The sequence below is a fragment of the Podarcis raffonei genome, chromosome 4 (genome assembly GCF_027172205.1).
Source record: "Podarcis raffonei isolate rPodRaf1 chromosome 4, rPodRaf1.pri, whole genome shotgun sequence".
NCBI lineage: Eukaryota > Metazoa > Chordata > Lepidosauria > Squamata > Lacertidae > Podarcis > Podarcis raffonei.
Genome location: NC_070605.1, coordinates 22,741,540 through 22,758,861, shown reverse-complemented (window position 1 = coordinate 22,758,861; position 17,322 = coordinate 22,741,540). Strand labels below are relative to the sequence as shown.

The 17,322-nt window shown below is 43.6% G+C and overlaps 1 protein-coding gene across 12 annotated transcripts in view; it reads right to left on the bottom strand.

The window, feature by feature from the left end:
• The window catches only part of GRIA4 (glutamate ionotropic receptor AMPA type subunit 4), a 230,750-nt gene that overhangs the window by 114,146 nt on the left and 99,282 nt on the right, over nt 1–17,322 (bottom strand). For all 12 annotated transcript variants that reach the window (XR_008330113.1, XR_008330114.1, XM_053385723.1 and 9 more), the window contains one exon: nt 12,306–12,545. Coding sequence is in view for 10 of the 12 variants with exons in the window: in XM_053385723.1 (XP_053241698.1) it covers nt 12,306–12,545 (240 nt within the window). In the remaining 2 variants the exon portion in view is untranslated. The remainder of the gene's footprint in view (nt 1–12,305; nt 12,546–17,322) is intronic.

The following is a 17,322-nucleotide window of genomic DNA, read 5'->3' as shown; positions in this document are numbered from 1 at the left end:
GAAGCCTCCTGGATTCTCCCCTTTGTAAGCACTCCCTTCACCTCTTTTTAGCCTGCAAGGGGAAAGCAACTGAGCTTTTTACAATCAGGTTATTGCATGCATTACTCTTGGGTTGCTGTTTTTTTCAAGAGCTCTCAAATTTTTGAGTACTTGAAGCAGATTCTCACACAAAACTGAGCCAAACAGAATCCCATGCATCCCGACTTTAATTCCAACAGTCAGGCCGGATATTTATTAAACTCTTCCCAAGTTACATAAATCTTAACATATGAAGTGCATAAAAAATATTTATTCAGTAAGAATGTGTGACAGGTTTCACAAGTCTGGTGTTAGTGGTGAAGGAAATATGATATAAAACAGGCTCAGTGGATCTTGCTAAACAGAATGAAAAATGTGAGCCAATAAGTTATGGATCTCTGCCAATTCGTTGTGTGTCTTTTAGTCAATCCAGACTGGATATATGTGTTGAGGAGTAGCTGACTGATAAGCACATTATATTATGAAATTTGGCCAGTAGCAAAGGCATGTATATGTTTCCTGACTACCACACTTTCATGCAATCTTATCTGAAAAAAAGTTTTCTATGTTGCTTTTAAACTGGTGATGAAAGAGAGAGAAATCTTCCCAATAATTGCTTTTCAACCAGTTACCACTCAATGCTCAATGCACCTAATCCTACCTGATCCCAACACTGATCACTGGGGATTAGGTCCAAAGTCATCTTGTATCCGGTTGGTTCAATGGCCAGTTGTTATAGGTGCATGTCTTTTAGGATACCTAGAAATTCTTCACCGTTTGTTGTGACCTGAACACACATCTGTCGTAACACGTTTTTCTTTAGATAATTCTCTTGATTTCAACCTTCAACGCTAGCCATTTTGGTTGTGTGTATGTGATAGAATGCTCCAAGTACCAAACTATTTTTGATGCTAGCTCCTATCAACTGCCTTGATTCTGTTTGTACCTTTTGAAAGTTTGGCTCTCAAATATTCAAAAGACATAAGGAGCTCCCAGCTGGCTCTTCCCTGCCCATCCTATCAAGTTTGCGTCAAGAGATAACCATATACCACAGATTCTTTCCATCTGAGGTTTTCATTTCCCACCCACTTTATATCTGTTCTGGTTTAAAACTACACTCTCCACCTCCTCCATCTTGGCTCAGAAGCTTCTAACATTAGCATATAAAACACCTACACAATACCCTATTCAAATGTAGCTCTGTGAAGCTAAGGAGTTATGGATCTGACTGGTTCCTAAATGAAAGACTCCTGCTGCTCTTAGCTTTCCTCAATGCAAAGGGAGGTCCAAGTACAACAAAACAATTAACCCTCTGTTTATTTAATAAACATATTTAAGCATCTGTGCCACAGCCAATTAATTTTATTTAACCACCTGCACGTGCCCTTTTTGTAATAGTTCTCCCAAGCTTTTGAACATTTGTTGACTTTAGATAATCAAAACATATTATTTGTGATAAGTTTGAATTTAGGAAATGTAGCTCTGGTTTCTTTTTTTGTTTATATTGGTTTTCCCCCCCATTTCTCAAATGATCTGCATTATTTGTTCTCTTTTCTCTAAGCCCTATGACCCTGTTCTACTTTGCTAGTTTGTTCCTTCCTGGATGTTGTTTGCATTTATTCTGCCTTTTCTGTACTTCTTTTTTAGTCACTTTTTTTTAGCTTAATAGGAAGCTGATTCATCTATACAGCTTCTCTTCCTTAGCTTCCTTATCTATTAAATCTGCTTTGAAGCATCCTCCTCTGAACATTTTATGCAAATTCCGTGGAGAATTTACAATAAGCCACCTAAAGGAAATAACTCAAAAAAAGAAAAAAAAGAAAATGTATTTCTTTTTTTTTAAGAGAGAGAGAGCGCACACAATCAATGCAAGAGAAAGAAAGACAGAATTTACAGAAGTGATCTCATCCTTTATCCTCCCTATGCTTAAGTTTCAACCCCATACCACCAAGAGTTGTTCTCACAGAGCCTCATGGGTCCAAAGGCTATTTGGGGGAGGCAGCCAGGGATAAGTAAACAGTGAGAAATTTGCAGGAAGGGAAGGGCAAACAGAGGCGGACACTGGTTGGCCAGGTCTCCCTTCCTCACACAGGCCCGGGTGTAGCTAGGGACCCATAAATGCATATATTTCACCTTGGCATCACCAGATATCTAATCCTTTTAACTGGACGTGGCAGGGATAGAATTTGGGATCTCTTGCATGGAAAGCATGTGGTCTTCTATTGAGCTATGCACCTGTAATGGTTCTAGGGGTTGCTCGTGCGTAAGTTGCCGCCACTCCTGGCTAGGTTACCTGGTTGAACCCTTTCTGTCTGGACAGCCTCTAGCTTCGTGGCTGTCTCAGTCGCTGGCAGAATCTGTCAGTGGGCGTTTCTTGAACTTCTTCCAGCAAAGAAGTTCTTTGACGCCAAGTCTCCTCCTACTCTCCCTGCGCGGAAGTCTTCTGCAGGGAGGGTGTGGGCAGCGGAGTACCCATACTCTCTCCGCTGGTCTCCGGCGAGGAGTCTTGGAGCCTCCTCTCCGATTCCCCCATCTGCCCCCCTTCTCCACTGGTGTTATGCTGATTTCCTTCCCCAGCAGATGGGCTGCCTCTCTCCCTACTGGGACGCTCTCCGGCATCCCTCTGGAGCCTTCCCTCCGCCTCTAGCTCTGATGGCAGTTCCCTGACAGCACCCTTCCTCTTTTGGATGGGGATGAGAGGGTAAAGTCAAAGCCTTTAGAGAAAAGTGGATTTCCCACTTTTGAAATTAAGGAGACTTTCAGAAACAGGCTGGTAATATGGCATAGAGGTCTGCTGATCAAAGAAACTGAAGTCCTTTGGTGCAGCTCTTTGGATCCTGGCCACAGAGAAAAAGTGGAGCCCATGGGAGTTTGTGATAAGTTCCTGGAGATGCAGCCCCTCCAGAAATTCTCACTGACTTAATGTTAGGTTTGCTTTATTCCAGTGAAGCAGCGGACATTAAACCCTTGATTAACTTGTCCCAATGTGTGTGCAAGAATGTGAAATAGTTTCAGGAAAGCTAGTAAGCTTCTGCTTTTGCAAAACATGTACCCCCCCATTTTTAATTTGCTTTTTTATACACCCCCCATTTCAACAAAATGCGTGCCTTGTACCTTGTAACAGCTTTGGACGTTCGTCTATAGTCCTCAGATAATGCTTCTCAAAAGACAAGTTAATTTTTCTGAACTAGAAACTCAATTTGGAGCCCAGTTGGCACATATATTTGTTTTACATTCAATGTTTATTTGGCACCACTGCCAGGCCCTGGCAGCTGCCACTATGCCTGCCTTTGTTTCCCACAACTATGTGTTCCAGCGCCGAAGCCAACACCTGTGGCTGCATAAAAGGCTAAATACAGCAGCTGCCGGACTCAGATGTCCACAGTGAAATAAAATTCTAAAGCATACGAGTTTGGATGTGTGGCTTGCTTCCTCCTTTGACTCTTTTCAAGGCTTCCTAGGATGCTTGCTCTGCAGGATACTTCATTTATCAACTGTCTGTCAGCCAGTGTTACTGACCTTAGGTTTATTAGTGGCCTTGAATACCCCCATTTTATTAATGATGCACCAAGACATGCCAAAGAGGTAACTCTGAAGTAACTTCCTGGAAACCAGTGGCGTGCTTGAAGAGATACTCTGGTGTAAGACAATGAAGTTGACTCCAGCTGTACTTCGCAACCACTAAGGAGGATATCTGGCACAACAGAGGCTGCTTAAACAGGCTGTGTTTGGTATCCTGTCGAGAATATCACAGCACCTGTTTTCTCGGTGACAAATGTGGTTCCTATTCTGGAAACAAAAGGGTTTCTCCCTCACATTTGAGAATAATCCCAGCTTCTCCTTCACAATGAAAAATAAAAACAGCAGGAGACATCCTTGGGATGTGTGAAACCTGTCCCTTTATTTTCAAGGATATTTCCACCTGCCCACATGCTGGCATCAAATGTTTGAGACGCTTATCGTCAAAAGCAGGTACAAAGTTTTGCAAAGCAGATCTGAGCAATTGTTACTTGCTGCATACAGATCACTATCCATCCATCCAGGAGTACAGACACCAAGATAGTCCTGAATCACTCTTGCGTACCGTATGCAAAATTGTACAAAATTCAGTCCACCCGCCAATCATATTAACCGTGAACCTGCTGTCTACTCAGGACACTTATATGAAAATTAATTATCTGTTCTGTTTTACTTTCAGAAGCAGTATTCAGAGCATCCTTAAATACATCCAATATTTTGTTGAAAGTCTGAAATACACGCTATAGGACACATAAAACTGGATTTAGCTTTGTTATATATTTTAACCAGGATATCCACACCAAATTGCTTTCTGGTTGTTACATGAGCAGTCGTTCATCATTATGAAAATGCACATGTCTGTTTCTAAATGCTATATGCCTGTATACCTGAAGGAGACTATTCACCTGCATCATACAGCCCAGACACTGAGATCCGGCTCTGAGGGCCTTCTGCCAGTTCCCTCACTGTGAGAAGTGAAGTTACAGGAAACCAGGCAGAGGGCCTTCTTGGTAGTGGCCCTGTGGAACACCCTCCTGTCAAATGTCAAGGAGACCCTACTTCTTCTGAGACATTTGAAGGCAACCCTGTGTAGGGAAGTTTTCAATGTTTGATGTTTTAATGCGGTTTTATAATTGTTGGAAGCCATCCTTAGTGGTTGGGGCTATCAATCAATCAATCAGTCAGTAAGTCAATGATATTAAACAACCTTGTCCAATCAGCTGAGTATCTTGTCTCCATCAGTGACCAGATCCCAATGGTTCCAATAAAGTATATAAAAACACAGCATGGCAGTGAATTTACTGACATTTTGAAAGCATGGAATAAATGTTGGGTCATTACAGTGGTACCTCTGGTTATGAATTTAATTGGTTCCAGAGGTCCATTCTTAACCTGAAACCGCTCTTAACCTGAGGTACCACTTTAGCTAATGGGGCCTTCTGCTGCCGCCACACCGCCAGCACGCAATTTCTGTTCTCATCCTGGGACAAAGTTCTTAACCCGAGGTACTACTTCTGGGTTAGTGGAGTCTGTAATCCGAAGTGTTCGTAACCCAAGGTGTTTGTAACTCGAGGTACCACTGTATTTCATGATACAGGTAGTTTTCACCTCACAACTGAACTGCATGTTAATGACATCTGTTACACAAGATTTGGTTTTCTTTTCGTGTATTCCGATACTGCATCCTTACCCATGGATATATATTTACATAATTTGCTTTGAAACTCTAAAAATTGACAAATTTACTAAAAAGAAAAAAAAAGATTTACTCTGCTGTATATGATTCCTGAATTTTTAATCTGACCTCAGCCGTATTTGCAGGGCCTCCCAGGTTTCCTGCCATTTGAAGTATACAATACCAAAGGTTATGTAGGGGTTGCAACAAGCACTAAAGCTGCCAGCTCCTGTCTGAACAACTCACTCAAATGCATCAGATCGCCTGTGATCACGGTCTCCTGTTTATGGTTTGTGTTCAATATGACACTTTTTATCTGAGCAAATTTCAATTTACTCTTTAAAATAAAATTGTGCAGCACACTCTGCTGACTGCTCTGTGCACCCTAGCAATGCAGCTATTCCCCAGCAAATCTACTCAAAGGTACCTTTCCAATGTGAATCAATGCTGCTTTCAACAAACATTGCCATGGTTTCCCAAATAAAGCGCTGCTTATTGTAATAATGATTAATCATTGTCATGGCACTTTTCATGCACAAGGTGCTTTCCAATCTCCCCCCCCCAACCTTCACAATTACACCTCCTAGAAGGTCACTACTCAAGTAATGGAATTATAGGCAATGGTAACTTACTCAAGACCACACAGTTCTTGCAGGGGGAGAAAAATAAAACACTATATTCAGTAAACTATACCGGCTCTCACTGAAAAACTCATACTTATGCACTTGCTTTGGAAGTACTTCTGTTAGAAATCAAGCCCTGACTCAGAAGCTCGGCAGGTGAAATGCAACAGTCTGCAAGAAAGCAAGTCTGCCAACAGACTCACAATTTAGTAAAGATTGTTTGGGCATGCTGAATGTGGTGAACTGGATTCTCCATATGGGGCCTCAACACATGATTGCTGCAGTTTCCAGTAGGGCTGACTTGGGGTGCAACTGAGGATCCAGTTTTAATATTGTTTAATTTTATTCATGTGTTGTTGAAACAATGGGCTTGTTCCCTACTCTTTCCAAAGTCTCCTCTCTCAGAATAATTATTTCCTTCATCCGCCAAGATGACCTAACAAAAAAAGTTTCATTCAATAATAGCGGGGCTGAAATTTCTCAAAAGATAATTTCTGAGAAAGACTGGTGGATAATTTCTCACTCCCCACCTGCCACCCCAAGCATCAGTTTTGCCACCCCCAAAGAGCATGGAGGATTTTGGGAGGTCCTTTTCACTCAACTCCTCATCTGTATGATTACAGTGACTGTTTAAACAGCTGTAAGCAGGCAAGGTATGGCAGCCTCACACAGAGGCTTCAGACTGCAGTGCTGGTTCATAAAACTGGACCTCTATGTAGTGCATGGCATGGTGTAGTGGTTAAAACATCAGGCTAGGACCTGGGAGACCAGGGTTCAAACCCACTCAGTTATGAAGCTCACTGGGTGGCATGGGGCAAGTCACCAATTCTCAACCTAACCTACCTCACAGGTTTACAATACGATACGATAATCTTTATTGTCGTTGTCCCATACAGAACAACGAAATTGGAAAAAAAAATACATCGTTCAAAAACCAACAAGCCTGCTGTCCCAGCCTGGTTAACCCCCTAAAAACTCTGATACCCCATAATTAAATACAATATAATCCCACAGAGACTACCTTACACTGCGTTTAAAACCATAATCGCATTTGGATAGAAACTGTTTCTCAGGCAGCTAGTCCTAGTCTTTATAACCCTGTACCTTCTTCCAGAAGACAGAAGCTGAAAGAGATCATTTCCGGGGTGTGAACTATTCTGCACTATCTCTGCAACTTTCTTATGTCACCTGGAAACCTAGATTTGATCCAAAGTGGGAAGAGTTTGTTCTGAGGATGATATGGAGACGGGGAGGACAATGAGCGGGAGGAGCACCTTGAGCTCCTTGGAAGCAAAGTGAGAGACAAAGTGTAATGAAAAAATTACAAACTCCTCAGTAGCCACACACTTCTGGATAGCACTGCAAAGGTCCTTCTGAACTCATGTGGATGCTAACACTCAGAATCACAGGGTGAAAATCAAAGTATCCGATGAATTTTAAGTCAACAACTAGTTTAGCTTTGACTTGTTGCTAGCATCCACCTGTCTCAAGAGACAATGGAGTGCACCTTTAGGGGTGAAGTCAGACTGCTATGTTAGCAGTAACAAAGTGACCTCCCTAGGGCGCTAGCCTGGGCAGTGTATATGGGGGTCCTGGACTGCCCAGACAATGACCCTCCTTATGGCGTTTGCCCGTTCTTTTGAAAATGTCTGTACAGGGGGAGAGAAAGAGTTAATAGGTAGACCAATAGAATAGCCAGAGGCGGAACCTACCTGTTTATAAAAGGGCTTAGCCTGAGGGTTAGTTAGTTGGTTGGTTGGTTGGTTGGGAAAAGGCAGTTGGGAAAGCAGTTGGCAGACAGATGGAAAGAGAGAGACAGTGCAGTTGATTCTTGTGTGAGGGGAGGTAAGAGGGGAGTTAGAGACAGAATAAAATAAGACTAAGAGGGTATAGGGCAGGGGTCAGCAACCCGCAGTTCCGGAGCCGCATGTGGCTCTTTTACACCTTTGCCGCGGCTCCGGGGCGGATACTAGCGAGGGGAGGAGGTGCATTGTGCGCCCCGACACTCCCCACTGTGGCGGGCACTGTACTGGCTGTGACGTCGCATGGGGGCGGTGCGTGCGTCAGCCACGCACCGTCCCGGCGTCACCTTCCTGCCCGCTGTCAGATCGCGGCTCCGGAGATATATTTGTTTTAAATGTCGCAATGGTTTTGCGGCTCCCAGTTTTTTTTTCTTCGGAAACGGGTCCAAGTGGCTCTTTTTGTCTTAAAGGTTGCAGACCCCTGGTATAGGGTAACAGTGTTTTGAATGCATTTAAAGTTTGTTTGTGTTTGCAATAAACTGCACTCTTCATTGGTAACTTAAGAACCTGACTGAGACTAAGTGATTTACCGGGAAGGACCTGGTTGGTGGCAGCGGATTAGTTAGTGGTCTACGGGTCAATATTCTGTGAAATGGCCAGGGGCTCCATACAAACGCCACAATGGCTATGTTACTGGACCCCAGCTCCCATCAGCCCTAGCCAGAACAGCCACAGGCCAGTGGTTTGGGGAACTGGAGTCTAACAACATCTGGAGAGTCACAGGTTCTCCATCAATGGTCTAAGGTTACATCATAATGACAACCTGCTGAGCTAAGCAGGTGTAGGTCTGGTCAGGGCTTTGAATGGGAAACCACCTAGGAATCCCATGTCTGCCACCCTGAGTTCTATAATGGAACAAAGGTGGGCTATAAAAGGAGTAAACTTGTTTTAAAAATAGCACTCAAGACATAGTGGTTGAAGGACTGCCTTCCCACTAGTTTTATGCATGCTCAAAGGGCATGCTCACTCAACCTCAAAGGGTTTGCAAGCTGATTAGTGGTGTATGGGTCAATAGTCCGTGAGACGACCAGGGGCTCCGTATGAACACCACACTCATCTTGGCCTCAATGTGGTCCAAAGGAAAGCAAAGCAATACATTGGCACCAGCTTGGCTCCAGGAGTTGCCAAAAGGAGACATACAAGTCGCCATCCAACCATCTAAGCGACTGCCAGATTTGTGGAGGGTTTACTCCTTAGCCTTCCCTTCTCCTGAAGATGTCCCGCAAGGCAGTAGAGGCTTAGGATCAGAGTTTTCCTTCTCCTAGATGGGTGACCGTTCCAGTTTCATAAGCCCCATCTGCCCCTCACTTCTTTTACTAAAGCTTTTGAAAAGCAATCATTACTTCTAAAGGTGTGGGGGGGGGGGAGAGATACCAATACTGCGTTAGTATTGAACTATAATATCAGTTATGATACCAAAATGACTATGTGGGAAATACATTTATCTAACTTGTCTAGACTATTTCCTTATTTAACTCAAAACCTAATAATAAACTGATTTCTCTCAGCTTATTGGCAGTGCAGCTCCCAGCCCTCTTGCTTTCAGCTCAGCCTTTGCCAATTGTGTCTGGGTCCTCTGCAACTCTCTCTGTTCCCGCTTCATTCTTCTGATTTCCAACTCTTAAATTATCCTGCACACTTCATAGTACTTTCCCTTTCCAACTTCTTAGCCAGTCAAAAGGGCTGTTCAGTTTTATAAAGTTTCAGATTCCCATAGTAACTAGGCTTCCCCACACAAATTTAACCTTCCTAAGCTTGCCTGTTGCACCTTTTATGAGCTTTCAAACCCCCTGGCAAGAACAGACTGAGCTTTTCAACTACAAACAAACACACGAAATTGGCTGAGAGTTTTATTCCTTCACACAACACATGCATTTAATTAATGTGCGGATGCCTGATGATCTTCTTCCAAAGCAACTACTCTATTCCAAACTTAAAAATGGAAAGCGTAATGCTGGTGGTCAACAAAAGAGGTTTAAAGACTGTCTCAAGGCAAATCTAGAAAAATGTAGTATAAATACTGACAACTGGGAAACACTGGCCTGGGAGCGCTCCAGTTGGAGAACAGCCTTTACCAATGGTGTCACGGGCTTTGAAGACACTCAAACTCAGGACGCAAAGGGAGGAACGTGCTAGGAGGAAGGCATGCTTGGCAAATCCACACCGTGATCAACTCCTGCCCAGAAACCAATATCCCCACTGTGGAAGGACGTGTGGATCTAGAATTGGCCTCCACAGTCACTTACAGACTCATTGTTAAAACCATGTTTATGGAAGACATTCTTATTCGGCTACGAGTGATCACCAAAGAAGAAGAAACATTTAATTAAGTGTTTCTCAGTGGTAATGCAAGCTGCATGGAAGTAAATGAGAACAGAAGGGACTACTGCAATAGGCTGGCTAAATGTAGTTCTCAAGTGGGAACTACATTTTTTGGTGACAAATAGCCAACTCCCCCCCCCCATTGGGCAAAAAAACCTATATTGTGTGGGGGAGGGGAGATGCATATTTACATTTTCATTGTATTTTGTTTCAACACAGAGCCTTGTGACACCTTAAAGAATAACAATCATAGCACCATGGGCTAGAGGCCACTTCATCAGATGCATTTGACAAATTAGGTCTTGCCCCCATGAAATAGTATGCCATTATAAAGTTTTTAAATCTTTGCAGTGCAAACGCTCTTCACTGTTTATGCTGTCACGAAGTAACACACCTCCCATTCTGTGTTTTTTTTTCAAATGCAGAAAAATCCACCACATAATAACTATTTCATCTCCATTTCAAAAATGCATTGAAGATTTCAAAGTTTCTGAGATAAGTTCCTGAAGAAAGGTTTACAAAGTGTGCTGTCAGAAATGAGATTCTGAAGCCATCCTTGGCGTGGCATTGCATACTTCAAAATGGTGCGCCTGTGATTAGCCTTTGAAATTTTGATGAGGAAAGGTGAATTCAGGCTAGGGACTGATTTGGTGATTTTTGTTAAAAAATAACACTGCAAATGTTTTTGGCTTTGCATGAAGGAGTACAATTGTTTATTTGTTTTCCTACTTGATTCCTAATTACTTCAGTTTGATCACAGAACAGATTGCAAGGCAGGAACGACTAAAAATGTCAACAGCTCAATAGGGTCCATAGATATTGTTTCAAAGCTTTCTTATCTGAGCATTTTAGAAACAAAGAAGAATAAAAAAAATGATTCAGCATAGATGTGAGCGGTACATGCAAAGGTGCACAAAGTCATCAGCGCAGCAAATCGTGCTAAGGGAGGGCTACAGTTAACGGGCATTGTTTGTTTAGAAAAGTCGGCATAATATAACACAGCGGATATTAAGCCACGGCTCAAGTTCATATTGTAGATAATTCTGTGATACAGGATGTGATGCAGTTACAGAAACATAAAGGTACCCCTGCCCGTACGGGCCAGTCGTGTCCGACTCTAGGGTTGTGCGCTCATCTCACTTAAGAGGCCGGGAGCCAGCGCTGTCCACAGACACTTCCGGGTCACGTGGCCAGCGTGACGAAGCTGCTCTGGCGAGCCAGCACCAGCGCAGCACACGGAAATGCCGTTTACCTTCCCGCTATAAAGCGGTACCTATTTATCTACTTGCACTTAGGGATGCTTTCGAACTGCTAGGTGGGCAGGAGCTGGGACCGAAAGACGGGAGCTCACCCCGCCGCGGGGATTTGAACCGCCGACCATACGATCGGCAAGTCCTAGGCACTGAGGTTTTACCCACAGCGCCACCCGCGTCCCCTACAGAAACATAGGAAGCTGCCTTTTCCTGCATCAGACCAATGTTCCATTTGGCTCACTATCGTCCACAATCACTGCCAGCAGCTCTCTGGAGATGCAGACAGAGGGCACTCCTAGCCTTACCAGGTACCGTCTGCATGCAAGACAGACCCTGTGCCACCAAGCTGCAGTCCTGCCTCACTGCTATGTCCTTCAAGCCTTGAATCTCACCCACTGAAATTAAATAGAGTTAGAGGTGCTTACCTGTCTGTTGCTGGATTGTTTGTATATTTATTTCAGATTATTAACTCTCAGCACTGAACACTTTCAAACGACCCATCAACAAGATTGTAAACTTCATAATATTAAGTGAGTCTAAGAATCACAGGGGGTGTGTGTGTGCATGCTTTTAGAAGAGTTTGGATTTGATATCCCACTTTATCACTACCCAAAGGAGTCTCAAAGCAGCTAACAATCTCCTTTCTCTTCCTCCCCCACAACAAACACTCTGTGAGGTGAGTGGGGCTGAGAGACTTCAAAGTAGTGGACTAGCCCAAGGTCACCCAGCAGCTGCATGTGGAGGAGCGGAGACACGAACCTGGTTCACCAGATTACAGGTCTACCACTCTTAACCACTATACCACACTGGCACAAAAAAAAGCTGCTTTTTATTTTGGAGCCCTTCAAACATATTGCTGTGATTCTGAAGCTAATTTTGGTACCCGCGAAAGCTAAAACCTAATGTATAATCAAAGCCAGTAAGTCCCATTGAGTTCAATGCTGCTCACTTTCAGGGGATAGAACTGCAGCCTACATTAAGAATGTGAAGTCGTCGTCCCCCCAAAAAACCCCCCCAGGATCATATTCTTTCTAAGGTGCATAAATGCATCTGGCTGTAAATGAATTGAGCAGAAAGCTGTTACGTTACTTACCCCTGTCTGTGTCATAAAGAAAGACAAACCGGTTCCATTTATAGTGGCCCAGCAAGCTTAGCAGTGCTCCCTGTAAGGAAGGCCTCAGTTGCAACACAAACTGGCTCTCGCCCTCAGTGGGAAAACTCGGCGTGATGAGGGAGATGTGCAAGGCGCTGCAGAATGAGGTCAAGGTGTGTACTGATCTTTTATCGTACAGTCCAAAAATGGCGAAAACTCCTCTTGAATACTGGGAGCAGACTGGAAGAAAGCAAAACGGGGAAAAGGTGTGATTAAAAAAACCCCAAAACACTTCCTGCTTATTAAGATAGCAAGATCAACATCATAACCATGGATTAGGAGGGGGCAGCTGGCAATATGCAGGAACATTGTCATGCAATTCTGCAGCAGAGCTAGTGGCCGTTGAGACTTTCACAAAATGGTAGTATGAAATACATGATCCATATGTCTACATCCTTTGAGGACAAAAGCCATAGTAGGTCCGTGTTAGAACATATGCTTTATAGACCAAAGATTCCAGGTTCGACCCCGGACACCTCCAGAGCTAGGAAACACGCTGTGTGTCAATGGTCAAATCTTTATTACGGACAGCATACGGTAAAAGCATCTACATACATAAGCAGAGCATGCTAAATAGGCTATAGGGCAAGTATAGAAGTAGGGGGTACACATACAGTCATACCTCGGGTTACAGACGCTTCAGGTTGCGTTTTTTTGGGTTACGGACCGCCAAAACCTGGAAGTACCAGAACCAGTTACTTCCGGGTTTCAGCGGTTGCGCATCTGCAGAAGCACTAAATTGCACTTTGCACATGCGCAGAAGCGCCAAATCACAACCCGCACGCATGCAGATGCCCAGTTGCGGGTTGCAAACGTGCATCCCACACGGATCACGTTCGCAACCTGAGAGTCCACTGTACTCATTCTCTTGACTACGATAGACCAGGATATGATAAAAACACATAAGGCACAAAAATCAAGCAACAATTACTTTTTTTTAGATGCAAACCTTCAGTTTTAGACCTGTTGTGGGGCACATACTATACCATTGATGTATATCAATCACAGCAGCACAATATCTGGCAATTGGCGTGTCCTGCAAATTTGTGTGTTATTGGCAGAACACTGCTGTGGGAAGCCCTGGAGAGGTGCTTGCCAGTGTAGACAATGCTAAGCTTGACTGGGAGCTCCCATCAGCTGTTTAAATGATAAACGCACATGCTGCTTTGCCTCTGCTAGATAGCTGATCTGCTAGCGAGGAATATAACGTAGCCAAAGTAGATGTAACCAGATGTGAGGAGAGATAAATAAGCTGCTGTGAAAAATAACAATAAAGTGGAACTTTGTTTCCCGTGTTTCAAGAACATTCAATTTATTAAAAAAACCTTTAAGCACAGGCTCAATGGCACACATGGGAGGTCTCGGCACAGATGCAAAGTTAAGAATGCTTAGTGTTTACGGGAACGAATGCCCTGATAGGTACCTCATAAAATGTCATCTATGGATCCCCTGTTTCTTTCCACCAAATCTTTCAAGCCTCAGCAGTCCAAAATATCCATAAACCACAGCAATATCACTCACATAACTCTAACTTCCAGAACTTTGAGACAATGACTTACACGTTCACTTAAATGTATTCTCCAAGGAAAAGCGGAAAATGCCTGCTTAGTGTTACTAGATCATATGCCAAATTGGAAGGTTGCAGCTTTGTTTGCATAAGTGCCAACTAAAGAGCACATTGCAACTCAAAAGGCATTCTTGTTATGTATTTTAATTAATTATTAGGTTTGCATTCCATGAATAATTCTTGAGAATTATCTCTAAAGGCTGTTTCAACCCAGGATAAGTTTTTGAGATAATAGCTGAAGCTTGCAAAGCATTTTTATGTAAACTAAATGGGAAGGGAAAATTAAATTAGCTGTAAATTAGCTTTACTGAAGTATATATTTTTTTTTCTTTTACAATAAATTTGAATAGCATAATGGCACAATTTGCAAATCATCTTAACAGACACTGCTGCTGACAGCACACAACAATAATTTGAAAGATCTTCACTGGAAATAAAAAAGAATAGGAAAATCAGGACTTTGAAGGATTGGGTAATCCTGATAATGGTGCAATCTCTATTATCCTCTATGCGGCAAAGTTCATCCTTGTCTTAATTATAAGAAACTAAGGCAGATTAACACTACTTATAAAGCTGGTGCTACTTGACTAACATTTTCCCCCCACTCTCCTGTAATTCAAAATATGCTCAATTTAAAAACTATTTATCAACTTATTTCTCAAACATGATAAGAAGGAAAGGATTGTTAGCAGCTGCTGGAAACTAAAATACAATTTTCCAATGCATCAGTGTTTTGCTAACAGATTTTTAACAGCCGTCAGAAAACCGAGGAAGCAATGTGTGAATGGAAAGATAAAATGAGTGGCAAAATATAAGTGATATTCCCTTAAAAGTGAAAGTTGAAACCAATCCGTGTGACTGTGCTGATGCATTGGTGACTGTAAGTGGAGACCAGAGCTGCACCTTCACTCTGCAAATCACAGCAGAACTGACTTGGAGTAACCATGAACCCTGCCATCCACTGATGATGTCACATGATGATACAGGGACATCACAGATAGCCTTTCAGGTGCAGCTTCAGGAGAGAACCAGGTTCAGCAGTGAGCCAGAACAGCTGAGGGGTAGTGGCAGTGTGGGAGCAGAGGATGGAGGTGGTGCAGGAGCAGCAGTAGTAGGCAGAGCAGAGATACAGGCAGAGAGTATGAAGGAGGAGGATGAGAAGTCAGAGGAGGCATGGCTTGGAGGCAGTGAGAGGAGGAGATGGAAGAAACGAGGGAATGGATAAAGGACAAGGCAACTGAGCCAGAGTTGGCCTAGAGCAACGGTTCTCAACCAGTGGGTCCCCAGATGTTGTTGGACTACAACTTCCATCACCCCTAGCTAGCAAGGCCAGAGCTCAGGGATGATGGGAGTCCAATAACATCTGGGGACCCACAGGTTGAGAACCGCTAGCCTAGAGGAAAGAGAGGAGGAGAGAAGATCAGAAGGAGAAGTCCAGAACAAGAAGCCTTGGGGAGAGCTTGGATGAATGGAGGCTGTAGAAGCCAGCAAATAGAGGTGAGCCCCCAAAGATTGTAATCTAGGAAGCAGGGAGAGAAATTTCTCCCCGGGAAAAGACAGCTACAAAGCAGTCTAGATCCCTACATGGCAGCAGGAAAGGTGCAATGGATAGGTCTTAGAATCTGCATGGCTTCCATAGAGGACACTCCACTAACTTAGCACATAAAGAGGATCATTGAGAATCTGAAAAGGGGTTTATGAGCCGAAGTAGCAGCAGATTTCAAGAGAGAGCATTCCTTACCACCTTCCATGTATACAGTCAGGTTGCCTCTTATCACCTTCTGTGTAGTTATGTTACTCACATAGACAAGTATATGGAGAAATTATATGGAGCATTATGAGGAAGGTTTTAATGATCCTGCAAGTCGAGCTTTCTGGCATGGAGTCCAGTCTTTAGGCATGATTCCATACATGACTGCAGAAGCAGTGACCTGTGATCTTGACAGCGGTTTTGTTACAGCTTGGCTGAATGAGCGCCATTAGAGATGCAACCAGAAGGACAGAAATTATTGCAATTTCCAGCAGTTCTGCTCTCCATCGGTGAGAGATGGAGAGACAGCCAGAAGAGACCCAGCCAATTCTATGCTCCAAATCACTTACAGCCCATAAGTATTGCCTTCCCTGGGAACCAATATTTCTCCCAAAGGCCTGCATTTCATGAGACTCCCCCCTGCTCAAATTCCCAGCCCTATCCTACCCATTGCCAAGCCACACAAATATATCAGGCTGACAATCTAGCTGAATTATTCTCCCTTTCAATGTGAGTAGTCTTAGGCTCAGCCAAGCTCATGCTGCAAGGGAAATGAGTCCACACCTTTCTGGAAGAGCTGCAGCTCAATGTCAGAGCCAACCTAGGAATGACACTAGACAACCTTTGGTGGTGGGATGCTAAGAAGTGCCTCTCCATCACCACACATGATCGTGTTTGGTGCCATGTCTAGGTTGGGTCTAACATTGAGCTACAGTTCCTCCAGAAAGGAGGCAAGACTCTATAGTGGGAGGTAGTTAGTGTTAGAATTCCTGCTCCGTGATTGCAGTTATGGGATTTTTGTCTTTCACATGACGTGGTATGTTTTGACTCCACAGAGTGGGAAGTGACAGTGTTACTGTGTTCCGTGAAGTGGGACTATTGTCCTTTGTCCTTTTTTCTCTTTGCTGTCTGATGCTTGAGAGAGAGGGAGCCATGTTGCAGTGCTCCGTGTGTGTTTATATGTAAATAAAGTAGATTAGCCAAAATGCTGAGTTGCTGAGGTCTGTCACGAAAAGCTGTGAAGACTCTGCGGATCCGTAAGTGTGCCGGTGTCTGTTGGCATTGGTCGCTGTGATGTTCGGGCTGAAGAAAGCTTATGAAGCTCCTGAACGCTGGCCAGCACTTCCTCGTGTGTAAAACAAACACTTTCTTTGGTACGTATTGGATTTTCTGACATTCAGCTTCGTTGGATACCTCCAACCTTTAGTGTTATGAGAGAGCTCCAGCAAGAATTACTGTGACCATCCTATCCAGGAAAAACCACCACTAGTGGACCTCCTAAGGCAGGGGTCAGCAAACTTTTTCAGCAGGGGGCTGGTCCACTGTCCCTCAGATCTTGTGGGGGACCGGACTATATTTTTTGGGGGGAAATGAACAAATTCCTATGCCCCACAAATAACCCAGAGATGCATTTTAAATAAAAGCACACATTCTACTCATGTAAAAACACACTGACCGTCCATGGGCCAGATTTAGAAGGTGATTGGGCCAGATCCGGCCCCAGGGCCTTAGTTTGCCTACCCATGACCTAAGGCACCCTGCACCACTAAAGATTTAAGTGATTTGCTTGCATCCTGTTCCTTAACTGCAAACTTCTAGGAAATTCAAATTACTTGTGAGAACAACTCAATAATCATGTA